This window comes from Orycteropus afer, unplaced genomic scaffold (assembly GCF_000298275.1).
Source record: "Orycteropus afer afer isolate SDZICR_OR568_19922 unplaced genomic scaffold, OryAfe1.0 scaffold00193, whole genome shotgun sequence".
Taxonomy (NCBI): Eukaryota; Metazoa; Chordata; class Mammalia; order Tubulidentata; family Orycteropodidae; genus Orycteropus; species Orycteropus afer.
Genome location: NW_006921780.1, coordinates 2,024,747 through 2,038,000, shown reverse-complemented (window position 1 = coordinate 2,038,000; position 13,254 = coordinate 2,024,747). Strand labels below are relative to the sequence as shown.

The 13,254-nt window shown below is 36.9% G+C and overlaps 1 protein-coding gene across 1 annotated transcript; it reads left to right on the top strand.

Annotated features, from left to right (window-relative positions):
• The first annotated feature begins 12,049 nt into the window (after positions 1–12,049).
• On the top strand, positions 12,050–13,054 carry LOC103202828 (olfactory receptor 10R2-like). The gene is given in 1 exon segment (XM_007947768.2): positions 12,050–13,054. A coding segment is annotated over 1 exon segment (978 nt). The 5' UTR covers positions 12,050–12,076.
• Positions 13,055–13,254: the final 200 nt, after the last annotated feature.

The following is a 13,254-nucleotide window of genomic DNA, read 5'->3' as shown; positions in this document are numbered from 1 at the left end:
CTGGGAAAATCTGCTGCAAAGGACCTCTTTCAAGTAATGAAAAGCAAAGATGTCTCCTTGAGGACTAAGGTGCACCTGACATAAACCATGGTATTTTCAATCACCTCATATGCACATGAGAGCTGGACAGTGAATATGGAAGACTGATGAAAAATTGATGCTTTTGAGTTGTGGTGCTGGCGAAGAATGCTGAAAGTACCATGGACTGCTAAAAGAGAAATTTGTCTTGGAGGAAGTACAGCTGGAATGCTTCTTGGAAGCAAGAATAGACAGACTTTTTCTCACCTACTTTGGTCATGCTGTTAGATGGGACCATTCCCTGGGGAAGGATGTCAAGCTTGGTAAGGTGGAGGGTTGACAAAAGAGGGGAAGGCCCTCAATGAGATAGACTGACACAGTGGCTGCAGTGATGGGCTCAACAGTATAGCAAGGTTCGTGCAGCTGGAGCGGGATCAGGCAGTGCTTTGTTCTGCTGTGCATAGGGTTGCTATGAGTTGGAGATGACCTGACAGAACCTAACAACAACAACAACATCAGAGTGTATAAAAGTTCTGAAGCAAGAAGAAGTTGGATGAATTGAGGGAAAGCAAAGAAAGCCAGTATAACTTTTTTCTCTCCCTTGTCTGTCTACAGTGAGTATGAACTTCTTGAAGGCATGGATTTTATATCATATACAACCTTATCTCCCTAGTCCCTTGTGCAGTACTTGGAAGAAAAGAGATCAGACATGTTTCTTATGAATGACTTGCCTATATTTAGAGAGCAATAAGTAGGCAAGCTACCTTCTGATCTGTCTGTGTTTTAAACCAACTCCTGATGCATCATCAGGCCGAGCCTCTGTCTATCTGACCCAACAGTCTGTGAAGATAGTTTTAATGACTTTCAGAGGTTGGAAACCATCCAAATTAAAGTTCTCATGTCTTGATGAATGTCAACTCCATCTAGACAGAAGCCAAGTCATACTCCTGAGAGTCATCTCCACCACTGCTTTTTTAATCACACCATACTCTGGTAGCATAGTGGCTAAGGCACTTGACTGCTAACCAGAAGACTGGAGGTTCAAACCCACCAGCCATTCCTCAGAAGGAAGATGGGACAATCTATTTCCATAATGATATTACCTCGGAAACCCAAGGAGGGGTCGCTATGAGTTGAGTCTGACTCAACGGCACATAACAACAACAACAACAACATACATTTATACAGCTGCTCTGGTAGCTGTAGTGCATAAGGAACTTGACTGCTAACCAGAAGCCTGGTGATTCAAACCCACCAGCCACTCCTCGGAAGGAAGGATGAGCAATCTACCTCTGTAGTGGTACTGCCTTGGAAACTCAAGGAGGAGTTGCAATGAGTAGGGTCTGACTCGACCTCACGTAACAACAACAAATCTTATCGATTCAACTGAGTTAAAGTTTATCGATCACATCTCTTCTTCACTTCCACAGACTTTTCCTTTCTTCTTTGGATTGGTATGAGAACTTCAAGCATGGATGTCCCCAGTACATTCTTCACACTGTGGCCAAGGTGATCTTAATTATATTAAATTGTATAATATATGTTAAACACTTAAAACAGTGTCTGACATATGTGAGCACTACTTAAATGTTGGCTATTATTGTCATCAGCATCATCCTCTTTTTAAATCTCATGACATGATGTCCCAGATTATAAATCCTTCAACATTTCCTAATAGATTTGAAGGTAAATTTTAATTCCATTAGTTAAAATTCTTACCAAAGTACTTCTTGTTCCAAATGGTGATGCATTGTTGCATGCCTTCTTAACTTTACATTTATTATTTTGTATTTTCTTGAAATTAGGTAGAGGTCATCACTTATTTGAGTGCACATTACCTGATATAACACATTTCATGACAGAAACTAGGAACTAAGTATATGGTTTTGAAATGAATCAGTACATAAATGGGCCCTGCACCTGTATGCTTCCATGTTATTTTCCATCCCCTCAGATTTTCTCTTCACTAGATCTACAAGCACCTGCAATTGCATTCCTCTACCATTTCTTGAAATGTTCTCCTCTCCTTGTAATATAGGCTAGAGTTTAAGATTGGAAGAGCATACATGCATTCAGCCAAAGTGTGAAAAAGTAGGAACTGTAGGAGTTGGGAAGGAGCTCTGGTGGCCCAGTGGTTAAAACATTCAGGTGGTTTGAACCCACCAGCCATGCTGTGGGAGAAATATGAGGCAATCTGCTTCTGTAAAAATTTACAGCATTGGAAACCTTATGGGGAAGTTCTGCTTTGTCTTAGGGAGTCAGTATGAGTTGGAATTGACTCAATGTCAGCGAGTTTTTGGTGGGGAGGAAAGGGTGTTACTAGATATTTTCTGCTAATGTGGTCCACAATGTCCAAATTTCTAATGTGTCACTTCATTGTTGTTGCTTTTGTTAGGTGCCATTGATTTGGCTCTGACTCATAGTGACCCAATGTACAAAAGAACAAAATACTGCCTGGTTGGACATCATCCTCCCAATCCCTGCTATATATTAGCCCATTGTTGCAGCCACTGTGTCAATACATCTTGTTGAGGGTCTTCCCCTTTTTTGCTGACCCTCTACTTCACAAAGCATGACATCCTTCTCCAAAGAATGTCCCTTCTCACAACATGACCAAAGTATGTGAGATGAAGTCTGTCCATTCTTGCATCCAAGGAACATTCTGGCTGCACTTCTTCCAGAACAGACATGATTGTTCCTCAGGCAATCGGTTGTATTTTTGGCATTCTTCACCAACACCACATTTGAAAATCATCAACGATTCTTTGGTCTTCCTTATTCATTGTCCAGCTATCACATGCACATGAGGTGATTAAAAATACCATGGCTTGGGTTAGGTACACCTTAGTCTTCAAAGAAACATCTTTGCTCTTCAGCACTTTAAAGAGGTCTTTTGCAGCAGTTTTTCCCAGTGTAATATGACATCTGATTTCTTGACTGCTGCTTCAATGAATGTTGATTGTGGATCCAAGTAAAATGAAATCCCTGACAATTTCTATATTTTCTCCATTTATCATGATGTTACCTAATTTCATCCAGTTATGAGGATTTTTGTTTTCTTTATCAGTAAGTACTTCAAGTCATCTTCACTTTCTGAAAACAAGGTTGTATCGTCTGCATATCACAGGTTATTAATGAGTCTTCCTCCAATCCTGATGCTGCGTTCTTCTTGATTATTTGCTCAGCATACAGATTGATTATTGCTCCGCATACAGATTGAATAAGTATGGTGAAAGGATACAACCCTTCTTGATTTAAAACCATGCAGTATCCCCTTGTTCTGTTTGAATGACATCCTCTTGTTTTACGTACAGATTCTTCCTGAGTACAATTCTGTACTGTGTTCTGGACTTCCCATTCTTTGCAATGCTATCAATAATTTGTAATGATTCACACAATAGAATGTCTGCAGAGTCAATAAAGCATAGGTAAACATCTTTCTAGTATTCTTTGCTTTCAGCCAAGATCCACATTTGCCATAAGCAGTGATATCCCTCATTCCAGGTCCTCTTCTGGATCCACCTTGAATTTCTGGGAAGTCTCTGTCAATATACTGCTCCATCTGTTATTTAATTATCTTTAGCAAGATTTTATTTGTATGTGATATTAATGACCTTGTTTGATAATTTCTACATTCTGTGGGATCACCTTTCTTTGGAATAGACACAAATATTAATCTCTTCCAGTCAGTTGGCCAGATAGCTTTCTTCCAAATTTCTTGTCATATATGAATAAGGGCATCCAGCTCTATCCATTTGCTGTTGAAACATCTCAATGGGTATTCCCTCAATTCCTGGAGTTTTTTTTTTTTTTTTTTTTTTTACCAATTCCTTCAGTGAAGCTTGGACTTCTTCCTTCACTACAATTGGTCCTTGATCATCTACTGCCTCTTGAAATAGTTGAACATTGACCAATTCTTTTTGGTACAGTGACTCTGTGTATTCCTTCCATCTTCTTTTGATGCTTCTTACATCATTTCATATTTTATCCATAGAATTCTTCAATATTGCAAATCGAGGCTTGAATTTTTTCTTCAGTTCTTTCAGCTTGAGAAATGCCATGTGTATTCTTCCCTTTTGTTTTCTAACCCCAGTTCCTTGCATACTTCATCATAATACTTTATTCTGCCTTCTTGAGCTGCCCTTTGAAATCTTCTGTTCAGCTCTTTTATTGTAATTTCTTCCATTTGCTTTAACTACTCAATGTTCAAGGGCAAGTTTTAATGTCTTCTGACATCCATTTTGTTCTTTTCTTCCTTTCTTGCCTTTTTAATGACTGTTGGCTTTCTTAATGTATGATGTTTTTGATGTCATCCTACACTCATCTGGTTTTTCAGTCATTTGTATTCAATTTATTCTTCAGATGGTCTCTAAATCCAGATGGGATATAATCAAGGTTGTATTTTGTTCTCATGGACTTGTTTTAATTTTCTTCAGGTTCAACTTGAACTGACATATGAGCAATTGATGATCTGTTCCACAATCAGTTCCTTGTCTTGTTTTGACAGAAGATATTGACCTTCTCCATTGTCTCTTTCCATAGTTGTCGTCCATCTGATTCTTGTGTATTCCATCTTGAAAGGTCTACTTGCACAGCTGCCATTTATATTGTTGAGGAAAGGTATTTGCAGATGTATAAGTAGTTGGTTTTGAAAAATTCTATCATGCAATCTCCAGCATTATTTCTATCACCAAGTCTATATTTTTCAACTTCTGATGATTGTTCTTTGCCTCCAACTTTTGCATTCCAATCACCATAATAATCAATACACTTCACTAAGGAATCTAAAATCAGAAACAGTTAATTCCTTGACTCTCTCTCATGCTTCATCTATTTGGCAAGAGAATATTGAGGTCCATTTCCCTCTTGGATCATGATTGCTAATTGAGGGGAGGCAGGGCCTGTGTTAGGAACAATGTGGTAATGGCTCCTTAGGGTATTGGTAGCAAAATTACAAAACAGAGCATTGAAATTAATGCTGACAACCAGAGGAAATTCTATTATCATCACTTATTAGTGTTATAGTTGTGTCAGTCTATACAGAAGAGACATAATGAATGCTGTTCTAGGGAATGAGATGGTGAGTCTTGTGTTGTTGGCTTAGAAAAATTTAGAGACTAGAAGGAAGCCTCTGACACATAGTAAGAATGGTGATAATTATGGCAAATTGATTGAATATTTCTGTAAGACCATGGATTTTGTGTCTGTGAACAAGTAGTATAGCTTGTCTGAACTTCATTTATGTGATGCAGAGACAGGAAAAGTGCATGCAACTGTACCTAATGACTCACATTTTGGGAACATGAAAACTTTTTTTTTTTTTAATTGGAAACTTAGTCATGCTTATGTCATAAATTCCCTGCACAATGACTTATTAAATTATCTAAAATCTAGAGCACAATTATGACACCTCAAATATGTGAACTACTCATGTCTTTTATCTTGTAATTAATTTAGAAACTGTAGAGATTTCTTAGCACTGCAGTCTATGTATACAAGGTAGTGAAGGATTAGGAGAGATAGGAAACTTAGTGGATGGAAAGACAAGATTGGGCTCAGAGTGATGTCTTAAGGTTAGGAAAAAATAATATATTAGAGATATTGCAGAATGGTCATAGTATATATCTATAGTATCAGTCTACGGAAAGAATAAAGGAAATATTTCTTTAGGGCTTGTTATGTGCAATTCAGCTAAAAAGGGTCAGTGAAAAAGGTGAAGACCCTCAGTGAGATGGATTGAGACAGTGGTTGTAATGACACCCAGCAGTATTTCATTCTGTTGTATGTAGTATTGCTATGAGTCGGAGCCCACTTGATAGAACCTAACAACAACAAAAATGTGCAATTCTAGGTTATATTTTTTATTTATCATAAAACCAAACCACTGGTGTTGTGTCGGATCTGACTCATAGAGATCCCTCTTTGGGTTTCTGAGGTGGTTATCACTACAGAAGTAGATTGCCCAATCTTCCTTCCAAGGAGTAGCCAGTGGGTTTGAACTGCCAGCTTTCTGGTTAGCAGTCACATGCCTTAGGCACTATGCCACCAACTTAGCTGCCCATTGTTGTTGTTGTTGTTGTTATGTGCCATTGAGTCAGACTTGACTCATAGCAACCCCTCCTTGGGTTTCCGAGGTGATATCACTATGGAAGTGGATTGCCCAACCTTTCTTCCTAGGAGTGGCTGGTGGATTTGAACCACCAGCCCTCTGGTTAGCAGTCAACTGCCTTAGGCACTATGCTACCAGAGCTGCCTAGCTGCCCACTAATCCCCATAATTTCTCAATTTGAGAAGAGAGAGCTAAAATTCAAGAAGAAAAGGCTGATAAAATTACTTTTTATCTTTTCTTTTTTTTTTTTTTACCACAATAAATATTTCTTTAGCTTCTTCATTTATTGAAAGTACCTTCACCATCTACATGACAAGTATCTATAAATAGTTTCAATCATTTATTTCATCACTGGTTTTCTCATAAAAAAATAAATAAATAAAATAAAGTAAAACCTCACTGCCATTGAGTCAGATCCAACTCATAGCAACCCCTTCTTGGGTTTCTGAGGCAGTATCACTATGGAAGTAGATTGCTCAACCTTCCCTCTGAGGAGTGTCTGGTGGATTTGAACTTACAGTCTTCTGGTTAGCAGTCAAATGCCTTAGGCACTACACCACCAGAGCTCAGAACCATGCTGCTGACTAGGCTTCAGAGATGCACAGAGTACCTGGCACATGACTTCTGTTAAATGAGCAGCATGATCTCTGCCTTCTCAGAGCTCAAATTGTCCTGATCAAAAGAAAAATGATAACAGGTCATTATCTAGAATGTTGGAAGTTCTAACATGTAAGGTCAAAGATCTTTATTTTATTCTATGATGTATTCAAAGCACCTAATAGAGTTACTAAGAATTAGTATGTGCTTAATAAACTTGTGTTGATTTGAAAGAAGTGCTATTAGAACCTGACTTGGGAATTATTATTTGTTTTTATTTTTTCCTGAGAGATCATGGATCTGCCCAAACACAAGCAAAGGCATTGCTGTGATACTACAAAGCTCACTATATATGTTCGGTGGACTACATAAAGTTTCATATGCTTAAAATATTGGTATAAAATTTGGGAATGAGAAGAGATGAATTTGCAGTATAGTAAGAAACCAGATCAATAGTATTTTTATTTTGCCTAAAGAGTTTGGAATCTTACAAAGTTTTGAGTAAAAACATACTTTGTCAGTTGTAAATTTTGAATGTCTCTGGGTCCCAGGGTATACCACTTCTCATTTGAGTTGTTCATTTTTCAACAAGGTTGTTGCTGAGTTGGTTGGTAAGCTAATCATGTTGTATATTCTTTATTCATAGCTCTACCAGCAAGACAAAAATAAGAATTGTATTTTACATTACCATCTAGCACACGCACAAACACACAATGAAATAAAAAATTATCTTTTTAATTAAACAAACAAACAAAATAACAATAAATTCACTGCTGTCAAGTTGATCCCAACTCATAGAGACCCATCCTTGGGTTTCCAAAGCAGTATCACTATGCCCAATCTTCCTTCCCAGGAGTGGCTGGTGGGTTTGAACCGCCAGCCTTCTGGTTAAATAAGGGTTACTAATAACTCTGTGTACTTTCTCCTCAACTACTTTCTATATGACTTTTAAAACTACTGATTTTTGATGATTAAATTGGTCCTATAACCCAGTGAATAAGTGTTATAATTTCAAAATCACAGTCTTAGGTGAATTTGTCCAGAGAAGGAAGAGCTCAGTTAAAAAATAATATTAAAAGAAATAGTACCACTAATAGAGTGCTTTCTATGTAACAGGCACTATTTTGAGCAATTTACAAATGCTAATGTATGTTATCCTCCCAACTGTCCATTTTCAGATGAGAAAACTAACACAGAGAGGTTAAATAACTTGTCGAAGGTCACTCAGCCACCAAATGAAGAAACGGCACTCAAACTTAAGTTCTTTGGCTCCAGAATCTGTAGTCTCATCCACTACACAGTATTGCCTTTTTAAAATCTAATACTGTTAGTTTTTATTTTGACTTACAAATTTTCCTTACTAGAACTTATTAGAACTATATATTCATACACAGATCTTTTACAGTAGAGTAAATTTTCAGAAATGCCAGCACTGGAATAAATTGAATTCATGTATTTAAGAGTCCTGATGAATTTCTTTGCATATTTTTATAACTAATTTAGAATCCCATTACCAAACATTTTTTGTTACTTATCATATAATCCACATCACTACTAATTCAATGAGTGTAAAAGGACTCTTGGATTAATTTTAATTTGCAGAACACTTTAAATAAAGCAAAATAATTCTTATATGTTTGATGCATTTAATAAATTATATGCTTATTTCCATTTTCTCCTTTAGAATTTTAGTTTTTTTCCAGCAGTCAGTAATAAGTTATTTATTAATATTAACATTTTGATGGATATATTTTTTATAAGTCATGTCTGTGAATTATTTTTCTAGAAAATTATTAATTTCTTCTGGACTTTTAATTTCTTTACAAAGATTTGTGTGAAAGTTTCTATTATGAAATTTGAAAATGTCTTTGAAATTGTTATTTACTTTGTCATATTGTACTATGTATATTTGTGCCTTCTTTTATATTTTCCTGAATAAATTAGTGTTTTTTTTTTTTGTAGTGTAGTGCCTAAGGCATTCGACTGCTAACCAGAAGGCTGGCGGTTCAAATCCACCAGCCACTCCTCTGAAGGAAGATTGGGCAATCACTTCCGTAGTGATACTGCTTCGGAAGCCCAAGGAGGGGTCACTAGGAGTCGGGTCCGAATTGATACCAGTGAGTTTGTTATTTTGGTATATTTTTCAAAGAATCAATGTATATGTATATGTATGTATATATTGTAGTATTTGTGCTTTATTTGCCATTTTAAGTGTATTATTTAATTACTTTCCATTTTTAAATTTGTGATTTTTTTCAAACTTTGTGACATTTTGTTATTTCATTTTATTTTTTTCATTTTTATTGATATAAATATTTAAATCTAAGAACTTTGCCCTGATTGCTGCTTTAATCTTAAAATAAAAACCTTCACTGCCATTGAATAGATCCCTACTCATAGCAACCCTTTTTTGGGTTTCCAAGGTACTATCACTACAGAAGTAGATTGCCCAATCTTCTTTCCCAGGAGTGGCTGGTGGGTTTGAACCACCAGCCTCCTGGTTAGTAGTCAAATGCCTTAGGCACTACTTCACCAGAGCTCCTTAGCTCATATAATATAGGCACTATCTAGTTCTTCAGGTCTCATAGTCATATAGGCTGAAGATTGCATGGTGTACCAGTCCCTTGGACTAATTGTTTCCATGCGTCTTTGGTTTTCTTCATTCTTCTTTGCTCTGGACGATGAGAGACCCATCATTATATTTAGATGGCCTCCTCAAGCTTTTAAAGTTCCAATTGCTACTCGCCAAAGTAGGATGTGGAACAATGTTTTTGTGTAGCATGTTATGCTAATTGTGCTTGATGTCCCCTGCCACCATGGTCGAGCGCCCACAGGGCCAACTACTTTCTCCCTCTAGGTATCTGTCTGTGGTCAAGAAGTGACTATAACTTTGTCCCTTGTGAGCTGTACTATATACCTGTAACTTCTTACAGAACAAACAAATACACTTGTAGAAACATTGGAAAGAGACTTTTATTTCATTGGTCATTGGTAATTTCAATAAATTGGGATCAGGGAATGTTTATATAATTTCAACACTGTGACATTGTATGAAGCTTTATTTATGACATAATGCATAGTCAATATTAACCAATATTTCATGTACCTTGAAAAGAAAGTGTATACACCTCTTTAGTAGAATACAAAGTTCTATATATACTGATAAAATACTCTGTACTGATTTTGTCCTTTAAGTCTCCCATTATTTGTGTGTCTGCTTGTTTCTCCTTATAAATATGTTCTTGTTGTGGTTGTTAGTGCCATTGAGTCAGCTCTGACTCATAGTGACTCTATGTACAACAGAACACAATAATGCCCAGCTGTGTGCCAGCCTCACAATCCTTGCTCTATTTGAGCCCATCATTGCAGCTACTGTATCAATCCATCTTGCTGAGGGCCTTCCCCTTTTTCACTGGCCCTCCACTTTACCAAGCATGATAACCTTCTCAAGGGAATGGTCCCTTCTGGCAACATGACCAACGTAGGTGCAAAGAAGTCTGACCATTCTCATTTCCAAGGAGCATTCTGGCTGCACTTCTTCCTGGACAGATTTGTTTGTTCTTCTGGTAATCCATGGTATTTTCAGTATTCCTTGCTAAAACTGTAATTGAAAAGCACTAGCTCTTCTTTGGTCTTTCTTATTCATTGCCCAGCTTTCACATGCATATGAGGCGAATGAGAATACTCTGGTTTAGGTGAGGCACACCGGAGGTCTTTAAAACAACATCTTTGCTCTTCAACAGTTTAAAAGGATCTTTTGCAGTAGATTTACCCAGGGCAATATAATGACTGATTTCTTGACTGCTGTGCCCATGAGAGTTGATTGTGAATCCAAGTAAAATGAAATCTTCAACAACTTCAATATTTTCTCCATTTATTTTGCTGCTGCTTATTGGTCCAATTGTGAGTATTTTCATTTTCTTTATGTTGAGGTGTAATCTATACTCCAGACTGTAGTCTTTAATCTTCATCAGTAAGTGCTTCAAGGCAAACAAGGTTGTGTTGTCCATGTATCTAAGGTTGTTAATGAGTCTTTATCCAATCCCGATGTCTCATTCTTCTTCATATAATCCAGCTTCTCGAAATATCTGCTCAACATATAAATTGAATAAGTATGGTGAAGAGATAGAACCCTGATGCACTCCCTTCCTGATTTTATACCATGCAGTATCACTTTTTTCTCTTTGAATGACAGCCTTTTGGTCTATGTACAGGACCATTATGGGCACAATTAAGTGTTCTTGGATTCACATTCTTCTGAAAGTTATCCATAATTTGTTTTTTTATATTCTGTGTCTTACGAAGTTTGCACCTGTGGTTTTTAGAACAAGTATCATGTCTGTTATAATTTTATTGTGAATTGTAGCTGCTAGCATTAAAAATATCTTTTGTTTTGGTTATTCATTTAATTCTCTTGACATGAACTTCAAATTTCCAGATACAAAAATCACAACCACTACTTTTAAGATTTGTATGAAATTGGTGCAATATACTTACGTGCTTTTTTTTTTTCTCTTTCTGAATCTGTTAGTAATAAAATTGTCTCTTATCTAATGAAAAGCATTAAGTTTTATTTTCAGAGTCTGATTATTTTTTACCTTTAGTCACTTTTTCTAAGAAACCAACTAAACTAAATCAATTGCCCTTGAGATTACAACGATTCACAGAGTAGAGCTACCCCCATAGAGTTTCTAATGATGTAATCTTTATGGAAGCAGATTGCCACATCTTACTTCCATGAAACAGCTGGTGGCTTTGAACCTCCAATCTTTCACTTAGCACTTTCAGTTAGCCACTGCACTATCAGGGCTCCTTTTATTTTTCTAAGATGCTCATTGTTTGGATTATCATTGTTAAATGGCAGCCACTGAATCTCATCTATTGTTTTTCTTTTTATTCAGCAATAAGTAAGCTTTTTCTACTTTATTAATTCTCTTTTCCCTTTCTTCTTAGTTTTGAAAATGTGTTACTTTTTTTTTCTTTTCAAATACACAACATTTATATACTATATTTCCACCATTATACTCATTTCTTTTGGTCTTGGATTCCTAGTCGCATATCTTTATTCAGTGCCCACAAGTAGTTCTTTGGCCAAAGGACTCATCAACTCTGTGTGGAGGGAGCTCTTCATTTAGTGACTTCATCAAGAAGAGCTGCTGGTTTTAATATTCATGGAGTTGCCTTAGGCACTACACCACCAGAGCTCCCTCAAGGAGTTTTAGCATGTTTCAATTTCTTTCTATAGCTCTGTACATGAAAATCTGAAAGTGAAATGTGAATTCCTTGAAAATATCAACACTTTTCAATTGAGGAGGAGAACTACCATACCCTCTTATATCCGTGTACCTGAATATGGTTTACCTTTATCCTTCCTCTCTATAGGTCATGGCAGAAAACCTCACCATGGTCACTGAGTTCCTGTTGTTAGGTTTTTCAAGCCTTGGTGAAATTCAGCTTGTCCTCTTTGTGGTTTTCCTCTTTCTGTATCTGATCATTCTGAGTGGCAATGTCACTATCATCAGTATCATCTGCCTCAATCGAAGCCTCCACACACCAATGTACTTTTTCCTTGGAATTCTTTCCGCCTCTGAGACTTTCTACACCTTTGTCATCCTACCCAAGATGCTTGTCAATCTACTTTCTGTGGCCAGGACAATATCCTTCAATTGCTGTGTCATTCAAATGTTCTTTTTCCTTGGTTTTGCTATTACCAACTGCCTGCTATTGGGTGTGATGGGTTATGATCGTTATGCTGCCATTTGTCACCCTCTGCATTACCCAATCCTTATGAATTGGCAGGTGTGTGGAAAACTGGCAGCTGCCTGTGGGGTTGGTGGTTTCTTGTCCTCTTTTATGGTAGTAAATTTAGTTTTTAGACTTCCTTTCTGTAATGCCAACAAGATCAACCATTACTTTTGTGATATCTCACCAGTCATTCGTCTGGCTTGCACCAATACAGATGTTCATGAATTTGTCATCTTCATCTGTGGAGTTCTAGTACTTGTGGTCCCCTTTTTCTTCATTTGCATATCTTACCTCTGCATCCTGAGGACAATCCTGAAGATTCCCTCGGCTGAGGGACGGAAGAAAGCCTTTTCTACGTGTTCCTCTCACCTCACTGTTGTCTTTGTTCACTATGGCTGTGCTTCCTTCATCTACCTGAGGCCGACAGCAAGCTATGTCTCCAATAAAGACAGGCTGGTAACAGTAATATACACCATTGTCACCCCATTACTAAATCCCATGGTATATAGCTTCAGAAACAAGGATGTCCAGTTTGCAATCAGAAAAGTGTTAGGAGAGAAAGGACCTCTAAAATTATATAAATGAAATAGTATTTTATTTTAGATGCCATAATAACTAATTCATTTCTTTATCACATGTGCATTATAATTATAACCAGTTTTTGAAATAATGGTTTCATAATGAGGTGCACACCATAAAATATATTTTGGTTTCATTTTCCCTTTAAATTCAATATTTTGGCTAAAGCTTTTTAGCTTTTTAGATGGAATCTCAAGGATGTCCAT